Consider the following 23,748-nt stretch of genomic DNA (forward strand, 5'->3'; position numbering starts at 1 on the left):
TGCGATCATCAGGTTTTGAGTGCAACGTCTCCTCAACATTAGAAAAGTTCACCAGTGCAAAATAAAATAGTGTCATCTTCCTTCGGCCACTATTTTTATGGTTGACAAGAATAAATCAACTCTTCTAGCGTAGATGAACTTGAAAAATACCACAAGGCTCAGCACACCTGGGAAGCCTGACAAGGCATTCCTTGGACTTCGAGCCACTTAGGACTTTGAGCGGGAAGACGTAGTTGTTAGTGCTAACAAGATATGGACGGTTACGTAAAGTAGCGCTGAGGATTATAAATAATCGAGCAACAACGACGACACTCAGAGCCGACCAGTCCCTCTCACAGATCGCATCCCGACCCCCTGAGTCAGGATCTCTTCGTGAACTTCTGACGAACATTACGCAGAAGTGAATTGTAGAAGAAACCACCTCAGGTAACTTTTTTCACCCTTACTTTTTTCATCTAATTTTTATAAAATCAGATGAAATCTATTTTCTTTTCATATTACTGCAAAAAAGTTCCATCTTTATGAATAGATCCTTGTTTTGGATAACTCCAACTTTGTTCCTTCCTCACTTCCATCCTCCGACCATTTCATGCCTCTGAAGATTTTTCGTAATTTAGGCTTATGAACCATAGTGTGTCCTTCCTCTTGCTCTAAACTGTGCCTTCGTGATTGCAACTTGCCTAATCAAACTCTTCCAATTTTGTCTATCACATCTATCTTTCCATCGTGCTGGATGTTTGCCTATGTATATTCAGCCTGTTCCTTAAAAGGATGATCGCTCTGATCTCTCAAAATAACCTAATTGGTTTGATTTTATGCCTTTCAAAAGTTTTAACCTCTCCTCAGCACGAAAATTCTTAAACGTCTATTGCTTCACAAACTTATACCTGACAGTTTTACTAGTGATGTTTGCTGTTACATTAGAAATATAAAAAGTATTTTTCAGAGTCTGGCACAAAGCTTTGATTTCCAAACTATCCTCCTACAGTTTCCATCCTCTTATCTGTAACTTCATTTCAGATTTCCTTTCATACCATTTTATAGCTGGTGGGGTAGACGATCACTGTTCTCCTACTTTTGAATATTAACAGTGGTATTCCTCAGAGTTCTGTCCTGTCACCCACTCTCCCTGATGATACCACTCAGCATTTTTCCACGTATTTTCTTATAAGTTCAAGTATGTAGGAATTAAACAAATCACGCGGGGAAGTCACAGAACGCTTGACTTCTGATCTTTCTAAAAATTCTAATGAGGGCAGAGCTAACTAGCAAAAACTCCACTCTTTCGTCTATCAACTTGAAGCAATCCTTCCGATAAATACACTGTCTTCTGTAATGACTCTAACGTGTCACTCTTCTACATTCAACATTCTTAGTCTGTCCATTACTTATACTATAAACTGCAAACTTCACAACTTCTCTCTCGCTAAAACAATTTCTAATAAATTACACATTCTCGGTTATTTCATCTAGTTTCTCTCTGGAATTCTCAGCATTTCTTTTATCTATGACTTGAATTTTTCACGAGAAAGTTTTCAAACACCTTCCTTCAGTTTCCGACAATCCTTTTTCTTCTTTTATTTTAAAGGTTGGCTCCTCAGTAGGCCTTTTATTTTTTTTCTTTCTTCTTTTTTCAACCTCCTCGTACATAGAAAATAATTATGATTATTTTTTTCATATGTCTTTACTATGAGTCACGGGTATTTTCCTCAGGTGAAAATGGCGGCAACGATGATGTCCAACGTGACTGGACCTCAAGCTATGGCCTACGGTTCCGTAGGGATGTCCTTTGGTTACCCCGAGGGCATGTCCGTGACTGATATGGTCCCAGATCAAATAAAGCACATGGTTCATCCTCATTGGAACAAGTTTCCTCCCGTCAATCCCATGTGGCACTATCTCCTGGGTGTGGCGTATCTTTTCCTTGGCGCCATCTCCTTATTTGGTGAGCCTTGGTTGCCTTGCTCTCTGAGATACATGTAACACTGCTTCCTCTTCCAGGAAATACTCTGCTATCCTCCTTTCTGGTGTATTTTTCAGGAAATGGCATGGTCATACTGCTTTTCCTGAAGAATAAGAACCTACGCAGTCCAGCCAATTATCTCGTAGCCAACCTTGCCTTCAGCGACATGTGTATGATGATCTCACAGTTTCCCTTCTTCGCCTACAACTGTTTCAGTGGTGGCGTATGGATGTTCAGCCCATTCTTCTGTGAACTCTATGCCTGCCTTGGTAAGTAAGTCACCTCGTGCTATTAAACACAATTCACGCGCTTTTCATAATCTCTTAATCTCAAAGTCATCACTCAGCAGCTCTTTATCTGTTTCCCATGTCTTTGCCTATTCGCTTAAATGATTTTCCGTCCTTCCATGTCTTAAGAACTGTTTCCTTTATCCATTGTTACACTTAACACACTCACTTCAATGCCAACCACCGCTTCCAGGATCTATCTTCGGCCTCTGCTCCATCTGGTCCCTTGTATTCATCTCCTACGATCGCTACAATGTGATCGTGAATGGTGTCGGTGGCTCCCCCTTGACCTCCGGCAAGGCGTTGATCTTCATGCTGTTCTCTTGGGCCTACGCTGTCGGCTGGTCCATCCCTCCCTTCTTTGGCTGGGGAAAATACATCCCTGAGGGTGAGAATGCCTGCTTCCTTCTTTTTTCACGAGCTATTTATTATTATTATTATTATTATTATTATTATTATTATTATTATTATTATTATTATTATTATTATTATTATTATTACCAATATTATTATCATTATCCTAATGGAGGTTCTTGGCGCAGGCATCCTGGACTCCTGCTCCTTTGATTACCTCACCCGCGACTGGAACCTTCGGTCATTCGGCATTTGCATCTTCGTCTTCGACTACTGCGTGCCGCTCTTCGTGATCTTGTTCGCCTACATGTTCATTGTGAAGGCGATCGTCGCTCACGAGAAGGCCATGAGGGAGCAGGCCAAGAAGATGAACGTGTCCAACCTCAGGTCCAACGCTGAGGCCAACGCCCAGTCCGCCGAAGTGCGCATCGCTAAGGTGGCCATGACCAACGTAGCCCTGTGGCTTATCTGCTGGACTCCCTACGCCTCTGTTGTGGTCCAGGTTGGAAACAACTCCATTTTTTCACCTTTTCTTTAATCCACCACTCAGCTAATGGGCTCGTTCTCATTCATAGCAATATGCGGTCTTGTATGTACATAATCTCCGTTAAACGCTAAATTGCATTCACTGATCAACTCTCGTTTTCAAACTCAGTGCGGCAATGGAGCATAACTGACGTTATATCAAACCTACACACGACTCTTTCATGACAGATTCACTATATCCTACTCAAATGCCGCGATTGCACTGAATTAATTCTCCTTTTTTCTTATGCGCCTTCGCCAGGGATTGTTCTTCAATCAAGATGACATCACTCCCATCGTGTCGATGCTGCCTGCTCTACTCGCCAAGAGTGCCTCTGTGTACAACCCAATCATCTACGCCATCAACCATCCTAAATTCCGCTTGGTAAGAATAACGGCATTGTTTTTCCTGTCTTCCAAAGGCACTCATTGATGAGATTTATTATTTCTTAATAAGATAAGTAAGTTTTTGTCACACAAGGAAATTTGTTAGTGCCGGATTAAGTGAGGGTTTGTTCTCACACAGGAAGCTTGGGTAGCTTGATTCTCTTGCATTTCTAACATCAACCATGAGGTTAATTTGCTTCATAATGATAAGGAACGTAATTGGTTGTCCATGGAGAATACAGTGCAGGTCTATTATAAGAAAATCCCTTTCGTGGCAACACCTTTCCTTTTCTACCAGCTTTTCTCTGTTAGTGGGGGTGAACAAAACCGTTGGCAAATAATAATGCTAGATAAGATACTGAGAGCAGCTCTCGTGACTACACTAATCACCAGCAGGCCTGGGTATAGTGTCCTTTCTACATACATAATACCATCCTGAGATGTATACCACTGACCTTCTTTCTCTCTTCCCACCACCACCACCACCACCACCACCACCACCACCACCACCACCAGGCCCTAATGAAGCAGATGCCTGGCTTCTGCATCCACGAAGAGGACGACAAGGCATCTGGCGCGGACACCAAGTCCACCGAAACTGCTAAGGCGTAATAATATCTTTTGTATTTATAAGTTTTCGAATGACCGACTCAGGAAGAGATACGACTGTTCTGCTAAGTCCGATAAACGACTGATTTTCGACAAAGGATTTCCGAAAGACATGGAGAAGGAAATGCAAATGGAAAACTAGAGTGAACCGGTTCTTACTACGTTTTTCAACAGAATGCTGAGCGATTCACGACCACGCACACCACAACCCTCGGTAGATAATGTCCCTGCATGTCATGAAAAAAAATACAAATAAAAATACTGTGCATTGATAGTTATTTGACTCATCTTTGGTGGGCCACATTCCTACTCAAGATTGGCATGAACGAATCCAGATGCTCTCTCTCTCTCTCTCTCTCTCTCTCTCTCTCTCTCTCTCTCTCTGAATAAATAAATAGATAAATAGATAGATAAATAAACAAACGGATAGACTGCAGTTCATATTATGATAATACATTTCAATTACATACAATAACAATTACATAATGATAACAATAATAATAATAATAATAATAATAATAATAATAATAATAATAATAATAATAATAATAATAATAATAATAATAATAATAATAATAATAATAATAATAATAATAACAATAATAATAATAATGATAATAGTAATGATAATAATAATGATAACAATAATGATGATAATAATAATAATAATAATAATAATAATAATAATAATAATAATAATAATAATAATAATAATAATAATAATAATAATAATAATAACAATAATAATAATAATGATAATAATAACAATAATGATAATAATAATAATAGTAATAATGATAATAATGATAGAATAACAATAGTGATAATAACAGTAGTAATGATAGTAGTAATAACAATAATGATAATGGTAGTAACAAGAAACGGTTCATTGAATAATGATTATGAATGTATACTAATGGTGTTGCCTTTGGGAATGTATATCACAGCCTGGTGGAGACAGTAAGAAAAGAACAAGATACATCCTATCTTTTACAATGGCAGCTGTCATGCAAGATACCGAGGGTAAAGACGCGCAGAACAGCAGTACAGTACCATCATACGACATTGAAGACGCCGCGCTAGGCCTTGCTCTCACACGAGTCATCCATTTCTGCGCAGATATATATGTGGGAAAAAAAATGTTTGTACGGTACAGCGCGCTAGAACGCTGCCGAAAAAATGTTGAAGAAATAGGAATCATTGATTGACCGGAGAAATGGGAAGAAAGAGTTAGGGGGTGACTGGCAACTACTGAGTGTGTGGAGGAGAATGCCGCAGTCACCAGCATGGAATGAGCAGATGAGGTAGTGCACACTGTGTGTCTGCCACATTCGCTCATCCTTCATCACTCACGTGTCCAGCCGCTCCGTGTGTGTCCATCAGGTAAAGAATGCACAAGCTGAACAAGCACTATAAACAATGAGAAAATTTGCAAAATTTTAATACAATTGACTGTCTTCAATCTTTCACTCAATTGCGCAACGTCGCATCTTTCGCTATCTGTAACGTGATTTTTTGTAATTAATGGTCCGAATTTACCATCCGCATGCCTTCTTCGTCCCCGCTTAGACATTTTGCTCTTTATGCTTATTCTATCTACCTCACTGTTGCAAGCTATAGCCAGCATCGTTATTTTTACTCCTTTCACTGTTCACTCTGGAACTCTGTACCTGGTTCCGTTTTTTTCTTCCCACGACTCGAAATGTTTCAATTTTGCAAGGAGAATCTCAAGGCAGCTCACTAACTAAACAAATTCTGTTTATGTATTTTTAGTGACTTCATTTATTCATATATGAGTGCTGTTCCTAAAGAAGCTAGTGGACTTACTGGCGAGTGGCGACTACGAGTTATCACCAAATGTTTTAAGCTGATTATGAATCGAGACTGCTAAGTTAATTTATTTCTTACCTCCACCCCTATCTCTCTCTCTCTCTCTCTCTCTCTCTCTCTCTCTCTCTCTCTCTGTGTGTGTGTGTGTGTGTGTGTGTGTGTGTGTGTGTGTGTGTGTGTGTGTGTGTGTGTGTGTGTGTGTGTGTGTGTGTGTGTGTGTGTGTATGTGTGTGTGTGTGTGTGTGTGTGAGCAATGCCGTCGCGAGCAAATGATAGTTTTTTTCACATTAAGTAAATTACTACTGACAGCAATACCTCGCATTGCAGGGAAGTATGCAACGTAACCTACGAGGAAATATAATTTCCTACCGCAGAATAAGACTGGAATGCAATTATGTAAGTTTATTATAAGGTCCTTCATGTCACAGTGCTACTTCATTAATGAATCACCGGCTGCTGAGGTGCTTCAACCGTAACTTCATTTTCTTAAAATCTGGACCTCATTCCGCATGCAACTGTGAATGGACAGTTGGGTGAGGGAAGAATCTCGTCTCGCTCTCTCCAGCCAAACACATCGACCTGACAGGAACGAGCGTTTTGATGGCGGAGGTAGTAGTAGTTTTTTGCTTGTTTGTTTGCTTATTTATTGCCAGTTATCGATTACATACATCACTGAACATGTATACGTTTATAATGCATTAGTCTGTTGAGCATGAGCTCCCTAGCAGACAAGAATTTCATTTTACATGGAAGAAAAGAAATCAAAGCGACGTCAATAAGCACACTTAAAAACACAGATTAACAAGATTAACACCACCATCTAAATATTTGATCAATATAGATCTATTACATTATTCCTTCTTGTTTTATGACAGTACCACTTGCTTTTCTAATTAGTATGTGATGATCAGGTTTAATTTTGAATTGATTAAAATTATCTATTAGTATTTTTATGTCATCTGGTAATGAGTTCCAACATCTCGGCCTAAGAAATATATGAATAATTTACATAATGCTGTTTTATGTTGTGAACTTATCAAAATGTTGTTTCGTCTGGTGCCTTGACCGTGACATATTATTCCAATGTGACCATCATCATTCAAATCATATACAGCTAGAAGGCAAAAATATTTAAACAAAAATTCAAACTTCAATAGTATCAAATTATCAAATAAGAAATGCGCAGAGTCTCATGTTTTCCTCTAAATGTTATGATCCTTAACAATCGACAGCCACGTGTAATGCCAAATGGACAAAAAAAAATATCCACATGCAACCCATTTCGGTTCACATTCCTCTATGTATACTGACCCCATGTTGTGTACTATAGGTGTAGTAGTAGTAGCAGCAGCAGCAGCAGCAGTAGTAGTAGTAGTAGTAGTAGTAGTAGTAGTAGTAGTAGTAGTAGTAGTAGTAGTAGTAGTAGTAGTAGCAGCAGCAGCAGTAATAGCAGAAACAGCAAGTGTAGCAGCAGTAGTAGTAGTAGTAGTAGTAGTAGTAGTAGTAGTAGCAGCAGTAGTAGTAGTAGTAGCAGTAGTAGTAGTAGTAGTAGTGGTAGTAGTAGTAGTAGTAGTAGTAGTAGTAGTAGTAGTAGTAGTAGTAGTAGTAGTAGTAGTGGTAGTAGCAATAACAGCAACAGTAATAGTTGTTGTTATTGTTGTTGTTGTTGTTGTTGTTGTTGTTGTTGTTGTTGTAATAGAAGTGATGTTCATCATTATGAACAATTTTGCGTCTTTATACGTAGTGTGCAAACTTTCTCACCATTCTATTATCCTTTGTATAAAGTATATTCCAAGGTTTTTTTTTTCGTTATTCCTATCAAGAATCGCTCATGATGCTTATCAAATACAAGAATTTTTTTATGAACTGAAGCTGCACTTCCTCCAAATGGAGATCCAGACGATTAGCCCTAAAACACAAAATCTGTATTTTTGTCACGTAAATACAAACCCCGGGAGAATTTTTCCCGGTTTTGAAAAGTGTAAATAAAATATTCTCCTTCAATTATTTCTTATTATGGGACTTACAATGATTTGAGTCACAATTAACCTATTTTGTAATATGAATTCATATTGTTTTTATGCGTCAAAAAGATTACTAAAAAATAACGATTTTGTTACATGTGTTAGCCTAAACAATCATGAAAAAAAAGACATTAGCGCAAAGCACTAGACGTCTGAGTCTAATCGCTCTTCATCCCATCTATTGACCTTCACTCGATGCTGTATTGTAGACACTTAAAGGGAATTTTTTCGTTGGTAAATGTTTTTTTTCGTCACATTTCTATGAAGGGTAATGTGGCGCAAATGATACCAAAACATCACACATACATGACTCTACTGTCTGGTGTATCTTGTCTTTATATACAGTCACCACAGACCGGGTCCGGTGACAAGGGCACTTGTGATTGGCGCACCTGTTTCACCAGTGCCGGGTCTTTTTCTCTAGCCTACTAGGGCAATCAAATCAGCTCACCAAAGTGGGCTTGCTGTCGGCAAGTGATGTCCCTGGAGACCACACAGCACTGTCCACTGACGGGGCTCCTAGTGAAGGCTGAATGGCAAGGAAGGGGATGACAGCTTCCACTAGGCCCATGGTGTGATGAGAGCCTTCCAAAACAATAGCATATATTTTCGTCTCTTCATTGGTTTGGCGCCTTCCCTAACGACATCTTCACGGCTAATTATGTATGTATTTACACAAGTGGCATTCAGCGTAAAAAAAATTTAATGGGCTTAGCCATTATTTCTTCTTATTTTTTATACAAGTTTATAAAAATCACTAAATCTTGCCTTAAAAAAAAAAAAATGCATAAGGTTTCACAAAATACCACGTAGAAAGAAACGTCACGAGATTTCCACTCGATTTATAAATTATACCCGAACGCAAACCCCGGGAGAATTCTACCCGAACTGCATATTATGAGAAAATATCGTGGAGCAACTGAGACCGTAAAGCCACCCTTCAACTCGTCTCACGAAGCAATGCAACGATAGGCAACGACACTACTGTAGATATATATATATATATATATATATATATATATATATATATATATATATATATATATATATATATATATATATATATATATATATATATATATATATATATATATATATATATATATATATATATATATATATATATATATATATATATATATATATATATATATATATATATATATATATATATATATATTGCCCATTTCATATAATATATATATATATATGAATATATATAACCTAACCTATATATATATAACCTAACCTAACCCAATTCATGAAATGTGCAATGGAGAGGCCATTTCATGAAATGGTTAGGTTAGGTTAGGTTAGGTCAGGTTAGGTTAGGTTAGGTTAGGTTCATTTCATGATTGGGTTTGCCATTTCATGAAATGGGCAATTTCACAAACGGTATATATATATATATATATATATATATATATATATATATATATATATATATATATATATATATATATATATATATATATATATATATAATGTACGTATGTGTAAATGATGACAGGACTCCTTGAAATACACAATAATGAAGTCCATATTTTAAAATTTCTTTTGCCAAGAGACACAGTATGGGAAAGTACATCGAACTGTGATGAATAAACTCCATCAGTCCAACAAGCACTATATCCGTCTTAGAGGGCTACTGCACGCGCTGTGATACTATCGGGGAGGGAGAGACATGAGACCATGTGCTTAGAGAAGATTTTGGTAGCTCACTTTGCATCCTTTATCAGACGTGGGATAAACACCTTAGCTACAACCACGACCTTCATATTGTAACAGATATAATCTATGTACAAAACACACACACACACGCGCGCGCACACACACGCTCTCTCTCACACACACACACACACACACACACACACAAACACACACACGCTCCGCGTAGTGTAGTGGTTAGCACGCTCGGCTCACAATCGAGAAGGCCGAGTTCGAATCCCGGTAAGCGGCGAGGCAAATGGGCAAGTCTCTTAATGTGTGGCCCCTGTTCACCTAGCAGTAAATAGGTACGGGATGTAACTCGAGGGGTTGTGGCCTCGCTTTCCCGGTGTGTGGAGTGTGTTATGTGGTCTCAGTCCTACTCGAAGATCGATCTATGAGCTCTGAGCTCGCTCCGTAATGGGGAAGACTGGCTGGGTGACCAGGAGACGACCGAGGTGAGTCACACACACACACACACACACACACACACACACACACACACACACAGTAAAATGGATAGCCTATTCACTCATTGGTTTTTATAGTGCAAAAAGTATTATCGATATGAAGATCAGAAAATATTAATATCATGATTTCAGCTATGAAGATTTTAATTGTTGAAATACACAGAAAAAAACAACAACTGGGCAGATGAGAAAGAAAAGTAAGAGGAGGGGAAACAAAATTGAAAGGAGTAGAAGGAAGGAGATGAAAAAGAGATGGGGCGGAGAAGAAATAGGATACTGAAAATGCGTTATAAGAGGAAGACAACGAGAAGACTTACAACCCGGCGCGAGTGTGGTAATTCTTCAAAGAGAGTTAATTCAAGTGAGCGAGGAGCGAGTGTGTCAGAACATTGCTTAACCGAAGGAAAGTGTAAAGAACAAAGAGAATCCCGTCCAGGGTTACGCACTCAAATTTTTGTGGGCTTCAAAACATACCTACCTATATGTAATTAGTAAAGAACGTCATCAACACACACACACACACACACACACACACACACACACACACACACACACACCCGCAGGCACACTAGTTAGGGTCTTTTGAAAACACGCATGTCTCTACTGGTGTCTATCGTTGTTGTAATTTATTATGTATCGTGAGGAAAGGAGGGAAGGGTTACACTTGTCATTAGGCAGTGGCACGGTGGTGATGTGGCGCTAGTGTGATTTAATGGCACCGTTATAGTGGAGAGGTACAAACATAGTGATGGAGAAGGCAGAAGTAGTTAGTAGTTAGTAGTAGTAGTTGTAGTAGTAGTAGTAGTAGTAGTAGTAGTAGTAGTAGTAGTAGTAGTAGTAGTAGTAGTAGTAGTAGTAGTAGTAGTAGTAGTAGTAGTAGTAGTAGTAGTAGTAGTAGTAGTAGTAGTAGTGGAACTTGTAGTAGTAGAAGTACAATTATTATTATTATCAGTATTATTATTATTATTATTATTATTATTATTATTATTATTATTATTATTATTATTATTATTATTATTATTATTATTATTATTATTATTATTATTATTATTATTATTATTATTATTATTATTATTATTATTATTATTATTATTATTATTATTATTATTATTATTATTATTATTATTATTATTATTACTACTACTACTACTACTACTACTACTACTACTACTACTAGTAGTAGTAGTAGTAGTAGTAGTAGTAGTAGTAGTAGTAGTAGTAGTAGTAGTAGTAGTAGAGAGATAAAGAGAGAGAGAGAGAGAGAGAGAGAGAGAGAGAGAGAGAGAGAATCACCGCACCTTCAGCAGAGGTTGCAGCTTTTTTATGTTTTTTGCTGTAATACGTAAGTGTTAGGTGACGTCACTAATCCTGGTTTAAGAAGACTTTGCATTTGACCTCTGCAGGCATTAGCACGACCCCGGCACTGCTTCACGCTGGCGGTGTCAAGAATGGCTATGAAGGCGGGTTCTGTGGCGCTGACAATAGTGTCAATGGTGGGAATCAGGGCGGTGTTAGCAGTCCACTTGACCCGCTTGTCCACACTCGGTAAGGATAACAAAAAAAATGTGTCAGCATACTTATACTACCAGTGCGTCTTGTTAAGTTCCTTTTTCTCATGATTTTGTTACAGGTGGGTACATTGTAGACTATTCTCATCGTTATTATATCATATCTCTTCTCCTTTCTTCGTTCATCTTACTACCATTCATCTTGTTCATTGAAGTATACACATGCAAATACTGTATATGCACTGAGGATTTCGATAGATCACACTTCAGTCCTTATATGTTGCAGCTCTTTGTAAATACGTGTGATTGATAAAATTGAAAAAGCAAATAGTTGAGAACGCTATTTACAAATCTTCGTTCTTCTTTTACATGTTAACGGTTTCCATCAACTCTATTTTTTGTTTCTCGTTCTTCACTGCTTACATTGATGACACCATTTGTAATTGCAAACTTAACACTATAACCGCCCTGCAGTATGCGTTATATATATATTTTTAATCTGGTGTCAAGATTGCACGGCTAAACACTGACGAGACGTGACTCTATTAACAAATCCTCAGCCTACGCACTATAGTATCTCCTTCCTTCACTGTTATCACTACATCGTTATTCGTTGTAGCAGTCTCGCCATACTGTCTTTTTTTTTTACTTATTTACTTATTAGGTAATTTCCCAAGCGACAGGTCATTTCAACTCATTTGTGAGTGTACAAACAATGTGTCAGAGCCTGTGTACAACTATTAAGTACTACTGTTGTTACTGCTACTCCCACCACCATCACCACCACCACCACTATTACTGTTACTACTACTACTACTACTACTACTACTACTACTACTACTACTACTACTACTACTACTACTACTACTGTTGTTGTTGTTCTTGTAGTTGCTGTTGTTGTTATTGGTGGGGATGGTGTTGTTGGTGATGGTGGTGGAGATGCTACTATTACTACTACTACTGCTATTACTACTACTACTACTACTACTACTACTACTACTACTACTACTACTACCGTTGTTGCTACTTGCTGCTGCTGGTGCTGTTATTGTTGTTCTTGTTGTTGTTAGTGGTGGTGGTAGTGGTGATGGCGGAGGTGGTAGTGGTGGTGGTGGTGGTGCTTGTACTACTACTTTTACTACTACTACTACTACTACTACTACTGTTACTACTACTAGTACTACTATTACTACTGCTGCTACTTTTACTGCTGCTACTGCTACTACTACTACCACTACTACTACTACTACCACTACTACTGCTGCTACCACCACTGCTGCTGCCACTACTGCTGCTGCTGCTACTACTACTACTACTACTATTATTACCACTAGTTCTACCACTAACTACCTCTACTACCACTACTACTACTACTACTACTACTACTACTACTACCTACTGCTGCTACTACTACTACTACTACTACTACTACTACTACTACTACTACTACTAATACTACTAATAATAATAATAATAATAATAATAATAATAATAATAATAATATAATTAATACCACCACCATCACTACTTTATAAATTCCATTGACTAAAATGTTTGCGCCTTATTCCTGGTGCCTCACGTCAACATCTCTCAACATTGTGACGCAGCGGTGGTGACGAGCGACGCTTCGTTACACTTCCAACTACCCGTGGAAGCCTTGCTAACTCTCCAAGACGTCAGCAAGCGCGTAGGACTAGGCCTCGTAGTGTCTTCGCTACCCAAGCGTCCTCTATCTTTTCCAAGGTATGGCTGACAGATGGGAGATAGCCTTAAGCCGGTCAAATCCGTCTATACCTCATTTTGAACGGGGACGGCGAGTTGGTGAAGCCTTGGCAGTGGTTGTAACGGCTCAAGACGCATTACGGGTTAGGGGCGGTAATCTGGTCAGTAGGGAGACACAGAAAATACGCAGAAAAGAAGGTCGTGAGACAAACTGAAGATAAGTGTTACGTGTAGACATTCAACAGTGCACCACGGTAATGTTCTTTGCTTGATTTCTCTTAACAAATTCATCGTTCTGGATTTCAAAGGAACTCTTACATTTCTTCTAGATTTCTTAAGAATAGACGCATTTCATTAAGTTGTATCAATAGTTTGTAGTAAAAACATTCTTTCTAACGCCTAATCTTAAACATTCTTCTAATTACATCTGACGACTACTCTTGTGTTTTCATTTTTCTGTTGTCCTTCAGTAGAGTGTCGGCTGTGGTGGGCGTGGGCGGGTGCAGGCTGCTGGGGGACATCCAAGGCGCCTTGCTGACCCACTCACAGCCTGCTTTAGTGCTCTCGCCCCATAACTGCAGCCAGACAGAAGTCCTCCACACACACTCCTCCAAGGTGATTATTAGTTTTTACCTATCAATTTGTTTTCACTTAGTCACATAGCCAGCTGCTATAGGCCCTGTCTCCTCCTATACACAACAAATGTTATCATCGAGAGGACAAAGCGGAGCACAAGTGAGCTCTTTAGGTTCCGATCACTGCTGAGCACAGTGAACACTATATAGATTTGATCCATTAGACAGTAAAATGCAACATCACGTGTCAAACTCAAGTATTGCTTCATCATCTGTTAGAAGATCCAGTGAAGCAGAAGAAGAGTGTTATCACGTTCATTAAGCGCCATGGTTATTGAATAAGCCAGGCACATTCCACCAGTCGGCACAGTATAGACTTTCCTCCTGTGTCTTCATTGACAGAAATACTTAGGAATATTATCTCTTTAAAGACGCTGCGATTGTCTCTCAAGTCCTTCATTAGCAAAAGACCGTGTGTGTGTGTGTGTGTGTGTGTGTGTGTGTGTGTGTGTGTGTGTGTGTGTGTGTGATTCACCTCGGTCGTCTGTTGGTCATCCCAGCCAGTCTTCCCCATTACGGAGCGAGCTCAGAGCTCATAGACCGATCTTCGGGTAGGACTGAGACCACAACACACTCCACACACAGGGAAAGCGAGGCCACAACCCCTCGAGTTACATCCCGTACCTATTTACTGCTAGGTGAACACACCCCACACATTAAGAGGATTGCCCATTTGCCTCGCCGCACCGGGACTCGAACCCGGGCCTCTCGATTGTGAGTCGAGCGTGCTAACCACTACACTACGCGGTGTGTGTGTGTGTGTGTGTGTGTGTGTGTGTGTGTGTGTGTGTGTGTGTGTGTGTGTGTGTGTGTGTGTGTGTGTGTGTGCGAGTGTTGGGGAAATAGTACGTAAATCTCCTCATTGATATGTTCATTAATTCTTTTCTTTCGTAATATAAGCCGATCTCATTCAAGGAACGTGTTGTATTGCGTGATCGCTATTCCAAAGTTTTACAGTTAAACAGGAAAATCAGACAATCCCTTGTCCCGCACCATTGTACTCATGTTTGAGCCTCGTGGCAGTCGGTCACGTCACACGCCACTGCACATGGAGAGATAATGTTTTCATTGAGCAACAATTGATGGGAAAAGTTTGCACGTCATATCTTGAAAGAAAACAAGAAAATCAGAGACAATTAATAATCTTGTTGTATATTGTTAAATTTTCTGAGTGATACTTGGCTTAGTATCATTATCATCATTTTCATCATCATCATCATCATCATCATCATCATCATCATCATTTTCATCATCTTCCAAGCAGCAACAACAGCACCATCACTTGTGGCCGTGCATCGGATGGGCGCTCCACTGGTGGCTGCAGGTGGCCCTCCAGGGAAGGGCATGTGGAGGAGGATGCGTCACTGTGATGCCACGCTGCCTTAGCCACACGCCGCGGTGAGTCTCTATATATACAACCATCTCCGTCAAGAAACAAAGGTGAACCTGTTGTTGTGACGCACCGGGTGATTGGAAAGCAGGTAGAGGAGGTTTAAAGGTTGCTCATCCTCATGTAAGGGAGACTGAATTATCTTTGTCAAGAAAAGATGTGTGTATATATATATATATATATATATATATATATATATATATATATATATATATATATATATATATATATATATATATATATATATAGAGAGAGAGAGAGAGAGAGAGAGAGAGAGAGAGAGAGAGAGAGAGAGAGAGAGAGAGAGAGAGAGAGAGAGAGAGAGAGAGAGAGATGTGGGGAAAAATGAGTGAACTAATAATCTTTTCAGGGTAACTGATGCTTCTAGGATAAAGGAAGATTCCTCAACCTGGCAATAAATTTTCCCACTAGGGCATGAAAGTATGGACTTCGATGCTCAACAAAGGTGCAGAGCTGTGTAAAGGACGGTTCAGTCTTTTGGTGGGAGCAGATCAGTGGCTGCTTAGTGATTTGGTTGAATGGAAACATTAAGGAAGAAAATCCGATTACAGACTGCATGTGTGACGGCCGCCAGACGGTGAAGGCTTAAAGGAGAGAGACATGAACATCTGTAATGGCGGCAGGAGTGCTGGGAAGAGTGTGTCAGCAGTTACCGTCTCTCAAGTCAGGAAACTCTAATACTATCTGGACCGTGCTCTAAACATGACACAAGCGCGCTCGAGTGGTCTCTCTCTCTCTCTCTCTCTCTCTCTCTCTCTCTCTCTCTCTCTCTCTCTCTCTCTCTCTCTCTCTCTCTCTCACACACACACACATTATTTTCTCATCATTATTATTTTTCTCCGTACTATTGTTATTATTGTCACTAATGTTGTTATAGTCATATGACTTATAAGAAAATATTTTCTGTCAAACACTTTAGCTAAGTTTATATGAGAATATAATCCTGACTGTCGAGAGCTTCAACTTGGCAGTCTAAGCCATTTTCAGTAATTGTTTATTCTCAAATGTATCTTTACTCTAATGGGCAATGAACCTTTACTTACTTACTTACTTGCTTGCTTACTTGTTTACTTACTTACTTACTTACTTACTTACTTACACACACACACACACACACACACACACACACACACACACACACACACACACACACACACTGATTTGTTGGTTGATGAAAAATACCTTTATTATGTTTAATTTTTTTTTTTCAGCTATTTGATTTATTTCACTTGTTACACTGAATCAAACGTCTCTGTTCGTGTTTTATTCCTTATTTATCTATTCACTGTTCACTTGTGTGGCGCTTTGCGTGAGGGACTGGCAATCGCAGAAAGAATGATGGCATGAGGCAATTGATTCTCTTACTCATGCAATATAATCATAGCGGCAGCAGGTCCGCTTTGTGTTATAAGCGACGTTCATATAGCCTAACTCTGTCTCTTTCAGTTATTTCTTCGCCTTACATAAAAAGATGACTAAGACACATATCTTGCTCATGCAATGTTCACATCAAATATAATCATAGCAGCAGCAGGTCCGCTTGGTAATGTAAGCGACGTTCATGCAGCCTAACTCTATCTCCTTCAGTCATTTCTTCGCCTTACAAAAAGATGACGAAGAGGAATAAAAATGGAATAAGGCAAAGGAAGCGTGGTGGTCTCTAAAATGCACCCATACATAAGTTCCCTTCAGGCAATAAATCTTTTCTTTGTATATACAATTGTGCATATAGAAACCCTGTGAGCGGTCTGCCACATGCGGTATTTACTGAATACACCAGCGAATCTTTCACCGCTGTTCCACATTCAATCATAGCGACAGTACACATTTGGTGGGTTAAGCTTCTGTTAGGACATAATAACACTATATGAACATCCGATTCGCCGCTGCGCTTAATGTCGGCAGCAGATTAGGCTATCATAGAATCTGTGAATGACTATGAAGAGAAGAAAACCTTCAATTGCTGCTCTGTTTAGAAAAGCCAGTACATTTTCTGAGAGTGTGTATACTCGTATATTTTAAGATTTAGCTTGATGCTTCAGGCAAGAAAATAATGTGTTACAAAGTGCAGATGACAGCAAGGGAGTGTGTGTAATTCACCACGGCAGTCTACTGGTCACCCAGCCAGCCTTCCCAATTAAGGCCGATTCACACGAGCCGTTTTTGTTCCGACAGGCAGGCCGCCAGCATGACATCAAGAATTCTTAAATGCATTTTAGTATAACTATTCACAAGACCCGTCACCCTGCTGGCGGCAGCCGTTCGTCAGCCGACCGACACGGATCGGATTCCGTCTCGAGAATCCCTGGCCGGTTGAACGGCGGCTTTTCTTTTTTTTATACCATGTGGGCTTTTCACGGGAATTTATGGGCTAAAGGGGATACTTTTGGGGAACCTCCTATCTCAAAGCCCACCCGCTAGGAAACCGTTGCCCCGAGTGAGGAAGCCCAACCTACACTCGGACCGTGGACAAGATTCGAACCCGTGCGCTTGGAGACCCCTCGGACCCCAAAGCACGCATGGTTTCACTGTACCACAACGCTTGATGGCGTTCTGGCGGATGGGTGATGAGTAGTGTGAACATGGACCCGTACATCACCCGTCCGTATAGCACATGTAGCTTGCCCCTGTCCCATACACTTTCATTTAGTTTGCTGGCTGGCACAATGGACGAAAGGTTGATCGAGCTTGTGCGGGGGTATGAAGAGTTGTTTGATATGACAAACAGAAGGTACAGTGATAATTGCTATAAAGACAAGATTTGGAAGGTGATTGGTGAAGAATTAAACAAACCAGGTAAGAGTATGTGAATTTTATTACTCATTATTTGCATACATTTTTAATCTGTCAAGGAAAAACTATTGCTCCATATTATGTCCAGTATCTGAGGGAACACTGCCAGTGCTAGTGTGCTGGCGACAGACTGTCTGCAGTGATTGTCGGTCGGGTCGCGAACGGTCAGTGTGAATTTACGGCGGTGAGCTGGCGGCCTGCCTGTCGGAACAAAAACGGGTCGTGTGAATCGGTCTTTAAGAGGCTTGCACATTTGCTTTCCGGAACTCGAACCTGGACCCTCTCGGTGGTGAGCCGAGCGTGCTAACCACTACAATACGCGGTGTGTGTGTGTGTGTGTGTGTGTGTCCAAGTAAGTAAGTAAGTAAGTCAGTCTGTTAGTAAGTCGTAATTCATTGCTAACAATAATACATATGTTTACGGAGTTACAGAGTCCTGACGGATATATTGCTTCTCTACAATTAGTTAGACACAAGCTAAGCCTAACTTGATAAATATGAATGAAATTATATTTAGATATACGAAGACATAAGAAAAAGTGCGTACCTACATATTTTGCAATTTAGACAGGATGGAACCAAAAGCTTTTCGTTTCTTCAGCTTTCTTCTCTGAAAGACTGCCTTCAGCTTAATTCTTTCTTACCACCGCAATGATGCATCTCTTGCTATCTTATACCGCTATTTTCTTGCCAACTGCTCTTCTGATCTTGTTAACCCTATTCCCGTGGTCTTCTTTCTCTCACTCGTATTCTGTTCATCTCTAGTATAACAGTCAACCAGTACTTTTAGTAATTCATCCCTTTCTCTGGTAAACTCTGGAACTCCCTTCCTGATTCTGTATTTCTACCTTCCTATGACGTGAACACATTTTTATAGGAACGTTTCAGGAAATTTGTTCCATTCTTTTAGCTAACATTTTTTACCCTCTTCGGGAACCGCCACCGCAGTGGGTCTTAATCATGTTTTGATACAACTTTTGCTGCCACAGTTCGGTTCCACTCCTACATAAAAAGAAAACATGCTCATATAAAAACTGAAGTATACGCAATAATTAATGAAGCGCTTTTAAAAATATGAGTTCATGAGTTCATTCATCAATATCAATTGCTGAATGATAATGATAACAACAATAACAAATGTAATAACGATAATAGTAATAATGTAAATAAAAAGAATGGTGGTATTAGTAAGAGTAGTAGTAACAGGACTTTATATTAGAAGTAGCAGCAGCAGCAGCAGCAGCAACAGCAGCAGCAACAGTAGTAGCACTAGCAGCACTAGTAGTAGTAGTAGTAGTGGTGGTAGTAGTAGTAATAGTAGTAGTAGTAGTAGTAGTAGTAGTACGAGTAGTAGTAGTAATAATAGAGTAGTAGTAGTAGTAGTAGTAGTAGTAGTAGTAGTAGTAGTAGTAGTAGTAGTAGTAGTAGGTGCAGCAACAGCAGCATCAGTACCTGTAGTAGTAATAGTGGTGTGTGTGTGTGTGTGTGTGTGTGTGTGTGTGTGTGTGTGTGTGTGTGTGTCTTTGGTATAAAACATTGGTTCCCTTACTTTGGGTTCATATAGGAATCCAGGGCAGATGTATTATTTAGTAACGAGAAGATCCTAGTTAGTAGTGTCTGAGCTGTCAACACGGAAATACAGAGCTGAGTGGGCAGTGTCACTCCGGAGTGGGCGACGGACATTGCAAGGCTAATAACTTTTGTTCACCTCAGCCCCAACTTTCGCTTGTCTTGCCCTTCGAGACGCTGACACACCTCGTTCCTTATTGCTCCGGGAGGGCTTTTGTTCTCGTCATACATTGTTTGAAAGAACAAAGGCTTATACGAATTTTACCTCAGTCAATTTCTACCTGTGCAACTCGATCTCTTTATTCAGAAAGATTTATAGAATGTTTATGAATCAATAATGTTAATAATGAATAAGTTTTATATCGAATTATTATCACGGAGCTGTTCAGCTGGGGCGTGTCGCCGCCTCGCATTCATCAATTAGAGACGAAACTAACAACTGTGAGTGAATAGTGAACATTGTAACCATGAATAGCGAGTGAGTGAGTGTATAGAACATTGTTTTACTGAATGGACGTTACGGAATGTTGCTCGTATTTTGTAGTATGAATTTCTCGATCAGATCACTGTTGACGAGCAATTGAACTGTTGCTGACGAAAAGATCCACAATAATTAATAGAACATGTAAGAGGGCAACGAGCAGTATTATTAAGATACATGATGAAAATAAGAAGCTCTGTCTGTTCCCTCAGGGAAGCTCTCGAGGACTGCCTGGCAGGACGAGGCTTCAGGACGCCCCAGAGTGCTGCTCTTCGCCTTCCGTCCTTGGCACCAGGCACCTCAGCCTTCACGCTCCGCAACGCCACCATCACGCTGGCTACCATACACGTGAGCTGCGCCACGTTCTCTCCTGCCTGTCTCGTCAGGTTCCTTGATGTGTTGTGTCAGGCTCTTTCCCTGATGTGCTTGGCTCCAGAGTGTGCATGTTATGTAGTTTCTGTTGTTAAGTTTTGATCTTACTTTTTCGTACTAGTAAAAGTGATATCTGAATGTGCTGCACTCACAGACATCCTCCTCATATTTGTTTTACGATCTCACATGATAAGAGACGTTGGAACATGTTCCACGTCCTTTCAGAGACAACCAACCCTTCAGGAAGTCAACAGATCACGCAGGGACGCCACAGAACGCCTGACTTTTGATCTTTCTAAGATTTTAGATTGGGAAAGAGAAAATCTAGAAGTTTTCAATTCCTCAAAAACTCAATTCATCCATCTATCAACTCGACACAACCTTCCAGACAACTATCCCCTGTTCTTCAATGACACTCAACTGTCTCCCTCTTCCACATGCACTTAATATCCGTGATCTGCCCTTTACTCTTAATCTTAACTGAAAACTTCACATCTCACCTCTTGCTAAAACAACTTCTATGAAGTTAGGCGTTCTGAGACGTCTCCGCCAGTTTTTCTCGCCCCTCCAACTGCTAACTATGTACGTACAAGGGCCTTATCCACCCCTGTATGGAGTACTCTTCGCATGTTGGGGGGGGGGATTCCACTCACACAGTTTTATTAGATAGAGTGAAATCAAAAGCTTTTCGTCTCATCAACTCCCCTCCTCTAACTGACTGTCTTCAACCTCCTTCTCACCGCCGAAATGTTGCATCTTTTTTTTTTATCTTTTATCGCTATTTTCATGCTAACTGTTCTACTGATCTTGCTAACTGCATGCCTCCATTCTTCCTGTTGCTCCGCAGCACAAGGCTTTGTTCTTCCTCTCCTCCCTCTTCTGTCCAGCTCTCTAACGCAAGAGTTAGCCCGTACTATCAATCATCCATACCTTTCACTGATAAACTCTGGAACTCCCTACCTGCCTCTGTATTTCCGTATTCCTACGAATTAACTTCTTTTAAGAGGGAGGTATCAAGACATTTGCTCCCTAATTTTGGTTATTGAGAACCAGCACTCAAGTGGGCATTTTTTTCAATATTTTGTTGCCCTTGGCTGGCCCTCTCTCCTACTTAAAAAAAAAAAAAAAAAAATCTCAGCCAAACTGTTGGACCATGAAAGTTTATTTTCATCATTGTGTTTCTGACTCAACATCGTCAATTGTTAACTGAACTGTTTTTTGAGAATAATTCCAGTAACCTCTTCAGTCTCTGTCAGTCCACTTTCACTTTTTAATTTATTCTTATAATCGAGATTTTTCAAGTAAAATAATATTTCATTACATTTCTATTTTTTTATCTTTTCCATTTTATCGTCTAAGGTGGCAGCTAATCTCTTTTTTTTCTTCTTCATTATTACAAACGCTTCCTCTATCCTTCCCGCCTCCTCTTCTTGCTGTGTTCCCAGCGGCCTCCCTTCACTATGCTGAGGAAGGACCACAACAACGCCATCCTTTCTACCTACGGGCTGTGCTTCTCGATGCTGGAGCTCCTCAGCCAAACGTTGGGCTTCAAGTGAGTGTCAGTAGGCACGCTATACCTGGATCGATTCTAATGAGAGATTAAAGAGTTACAGTACCCCGAGATCTCCGGCCTAGAATGCAGTACATTAGTACTAGCGGTAGAACAGAGTATTCAGCTTTATGAATAGGAACAGGAATCATATTGCTAGCGTCTTTAATACAAAAAGACGTGGGGAGGGCGTAGGGTGCGTGGTTTTGTGAGAAGTGTTTCTATGGATTAAAAGTTCAATGAAAGAAATATATCATCAGGTTTTCCTTGTAAGGAGACGGGTATGAATTGTTATGAATTAGAAAGAATTAAAACCAAAACGAAATATGCAAAATGTATGTTCGCAAATAGGATTGTAGATGTGTACATAGGAACATAAGAAATTTAAGAAAGTTGCAAGAGGTCGTCAGCCCTACACGGAGCAGTCCTTGTGAGAACAAAACTACCAAATTCCACTTATCATCCCCATCCATTAATATGTCTAATCTTCTTTTAAAGTTTCGTATTGACTCAGTACTAACAACATGATTACTGTGTCTGTTCCATTCATCTACAACTATGTTAGAGAACCAGTTTCTTTAGCAAGAACGTGGTAAGCACACATATACTGGAAACTTTCAGGAGATTAGATAAACGTGTGATATGTTATGATGGTAAATAGTAAGCTGTCCGTGTTCGGCAGCTGCCTTTTGCAGGTCATCGCCCTTGTGCAGTCTGTTTACTCCCTTATATTCTCATGTGGGTCTGTCAGCACAGACTTTAGGCAGTCACACCAAGGCAGCGTGCATCGGCGTTATCATGAACGTTAGGTCGAGTCTTCATCACGGAGTCATTCTGAGTCACGATCAACTAAGTGTTTCATTTGAACTTTCATGTAAAGTGAAAAAAAAAGAATGGCTGTCACATTTTCTGATAAATTACTTTTTGGAAAATATCTTGATTTCTGAAACACTCACAAATCACTTTATATTTTGTGTCAATGTTTCTATGTTCATGGAATCCACTTTTGACACTTAATACTTGTTCTCATAATTTTGTTTCTGATTTAGATTTGTGAAATATATGTATACAAATACAATTGCAATTCTTTTTTTAGCAAGTTAAATAAGGCTTGTAGCGGACACTCCCACCTGGTGTCCTGAACATCGTCACAATTCATCATCAGACAGGCAAGGTACGCGTTCATGGGTCTCCGAAAATCATATGATAACTAATAATGGTATTTGAGTCCGGATGGGCAACAATCTTTGATACTAACCAAGGAAGTGACCGCGATGCCTCGGAGCAAAGAAAGCATCAAGGTGAAAAAAAGTGTATTACACCGAATTGATCTCTACCTGAATGACATTTTCCCACAGTTCATATACGCATATATGACATGTGCATCTTCCATGGGGACGCTGATATCAAGAATGTATTCTGAACAAAAACATTCCCTATATCAGCTTGTGTGATGAGGGCGCTGTAATACGGCGGCAGACAACCGTTCTGAGGAGAAAAAAAATCAAGGTTTAGCAATCAGGTTTTCCTAATGTCATTATAATTTAAGAATA

At 39.8% G+C, this 23,748-nt stretch overlaps 2 protein-coding genes across 2 annotated transcripts in view; both read left to right on the forward strand.

Annotated features, from left to right (window-relative positions):
- The first annotated feature begins 287 nt into the window (after positions 1–287).
- Positions 288–4,395, forward strand: LOC123504603 (compound eye opsin BCRH2-like). Its single transcript, XM_045255264.1, has 7 exons — positions 288–426; positions 1,714–1,945; positions 2,041–2,232; positions 2,444–2,638; positions 2,793–3,106; positions 3,392–3,514; positions 4,033–4,395. The coding sequence occupies exons 2-7, from the start codon at positions 1,720–1,722 to the stop codon at positions 4,126–4,128; spliced, it is 1,146 nt and encodes a 381-aa protein (XP_045111199.1). The 5' UTR covers positions 288–426; positions 1,714–1,719; the 3' UTR covers positions 4,129–4,395.
- Positions 4,396–18,014: 13,619 nt separating this feature from the next.
- LOC123504424 (probable glutamate receptor) overlaps positions 18,015–23,748 on the forward strand; it is an 11,307-nt gene continuing 5,573 nt past the window's right edge. The window contains exons 1-4 of the mRNA XM_045254935.1: positions 18,015–18,228; positions 18,314–18,389; positions 20,487–20,622; positions 22,092–22,198. Coding sequence (XP_045110870.1) covers positions 18,015–18,228; positions 18,314–18,389; positions 20,487–20,622; positions 22,092–22,198 — 533 coding nt within the window. The remainder of the gene's footprint in view (positions 18,229–18,313; positions 18,390–20,486; positions 20,623–22,091; positions 22,199–23,748) is intronic.

The sequence above is a fragment of the Portunus trituberculatus genome, chromosome 16 (assembly GCF_017591435.1).
Source record: "Portunus trituberculatus isolate SZX2019 chromosome 16, ASM1759143v1, whole genome shotgun sequence".
Classification (NCBI taxonomy): Eukaryota; Metazoa; Arthropoda; class Malacostraca; order Decapoda; family Portunidae; genus Portunus; species Portunus trituberculatus.

What these genes read in the sequence shown, in the direction of transcription:
- LOC123504603 (XM_045255264.1), top strand. Translation starts at nt 1,720, where the DNA reads ATGGCGGCAACGATGATGTCCAACGTGACTGGACCTCAAGCTATGGCC. An exon ending in TGGCGCCATCTCCTTATTTG is followed by an intron (nt 1,946 to 2,040) that starts GTGAGCCTTGGT and finishes TGTATTTTTCAG; the next exon opens with GAAATGGCATGGTCATACTG. An exon ending in GGGAAAATACATCCCTGAGG is followed by an intron (nt 2,639 to 2,792) that starts GTGAGAATGCCT and finishes TTCTTGGCGCAG; the next exon opens with GCATCCTGGACTCCTGCTCC.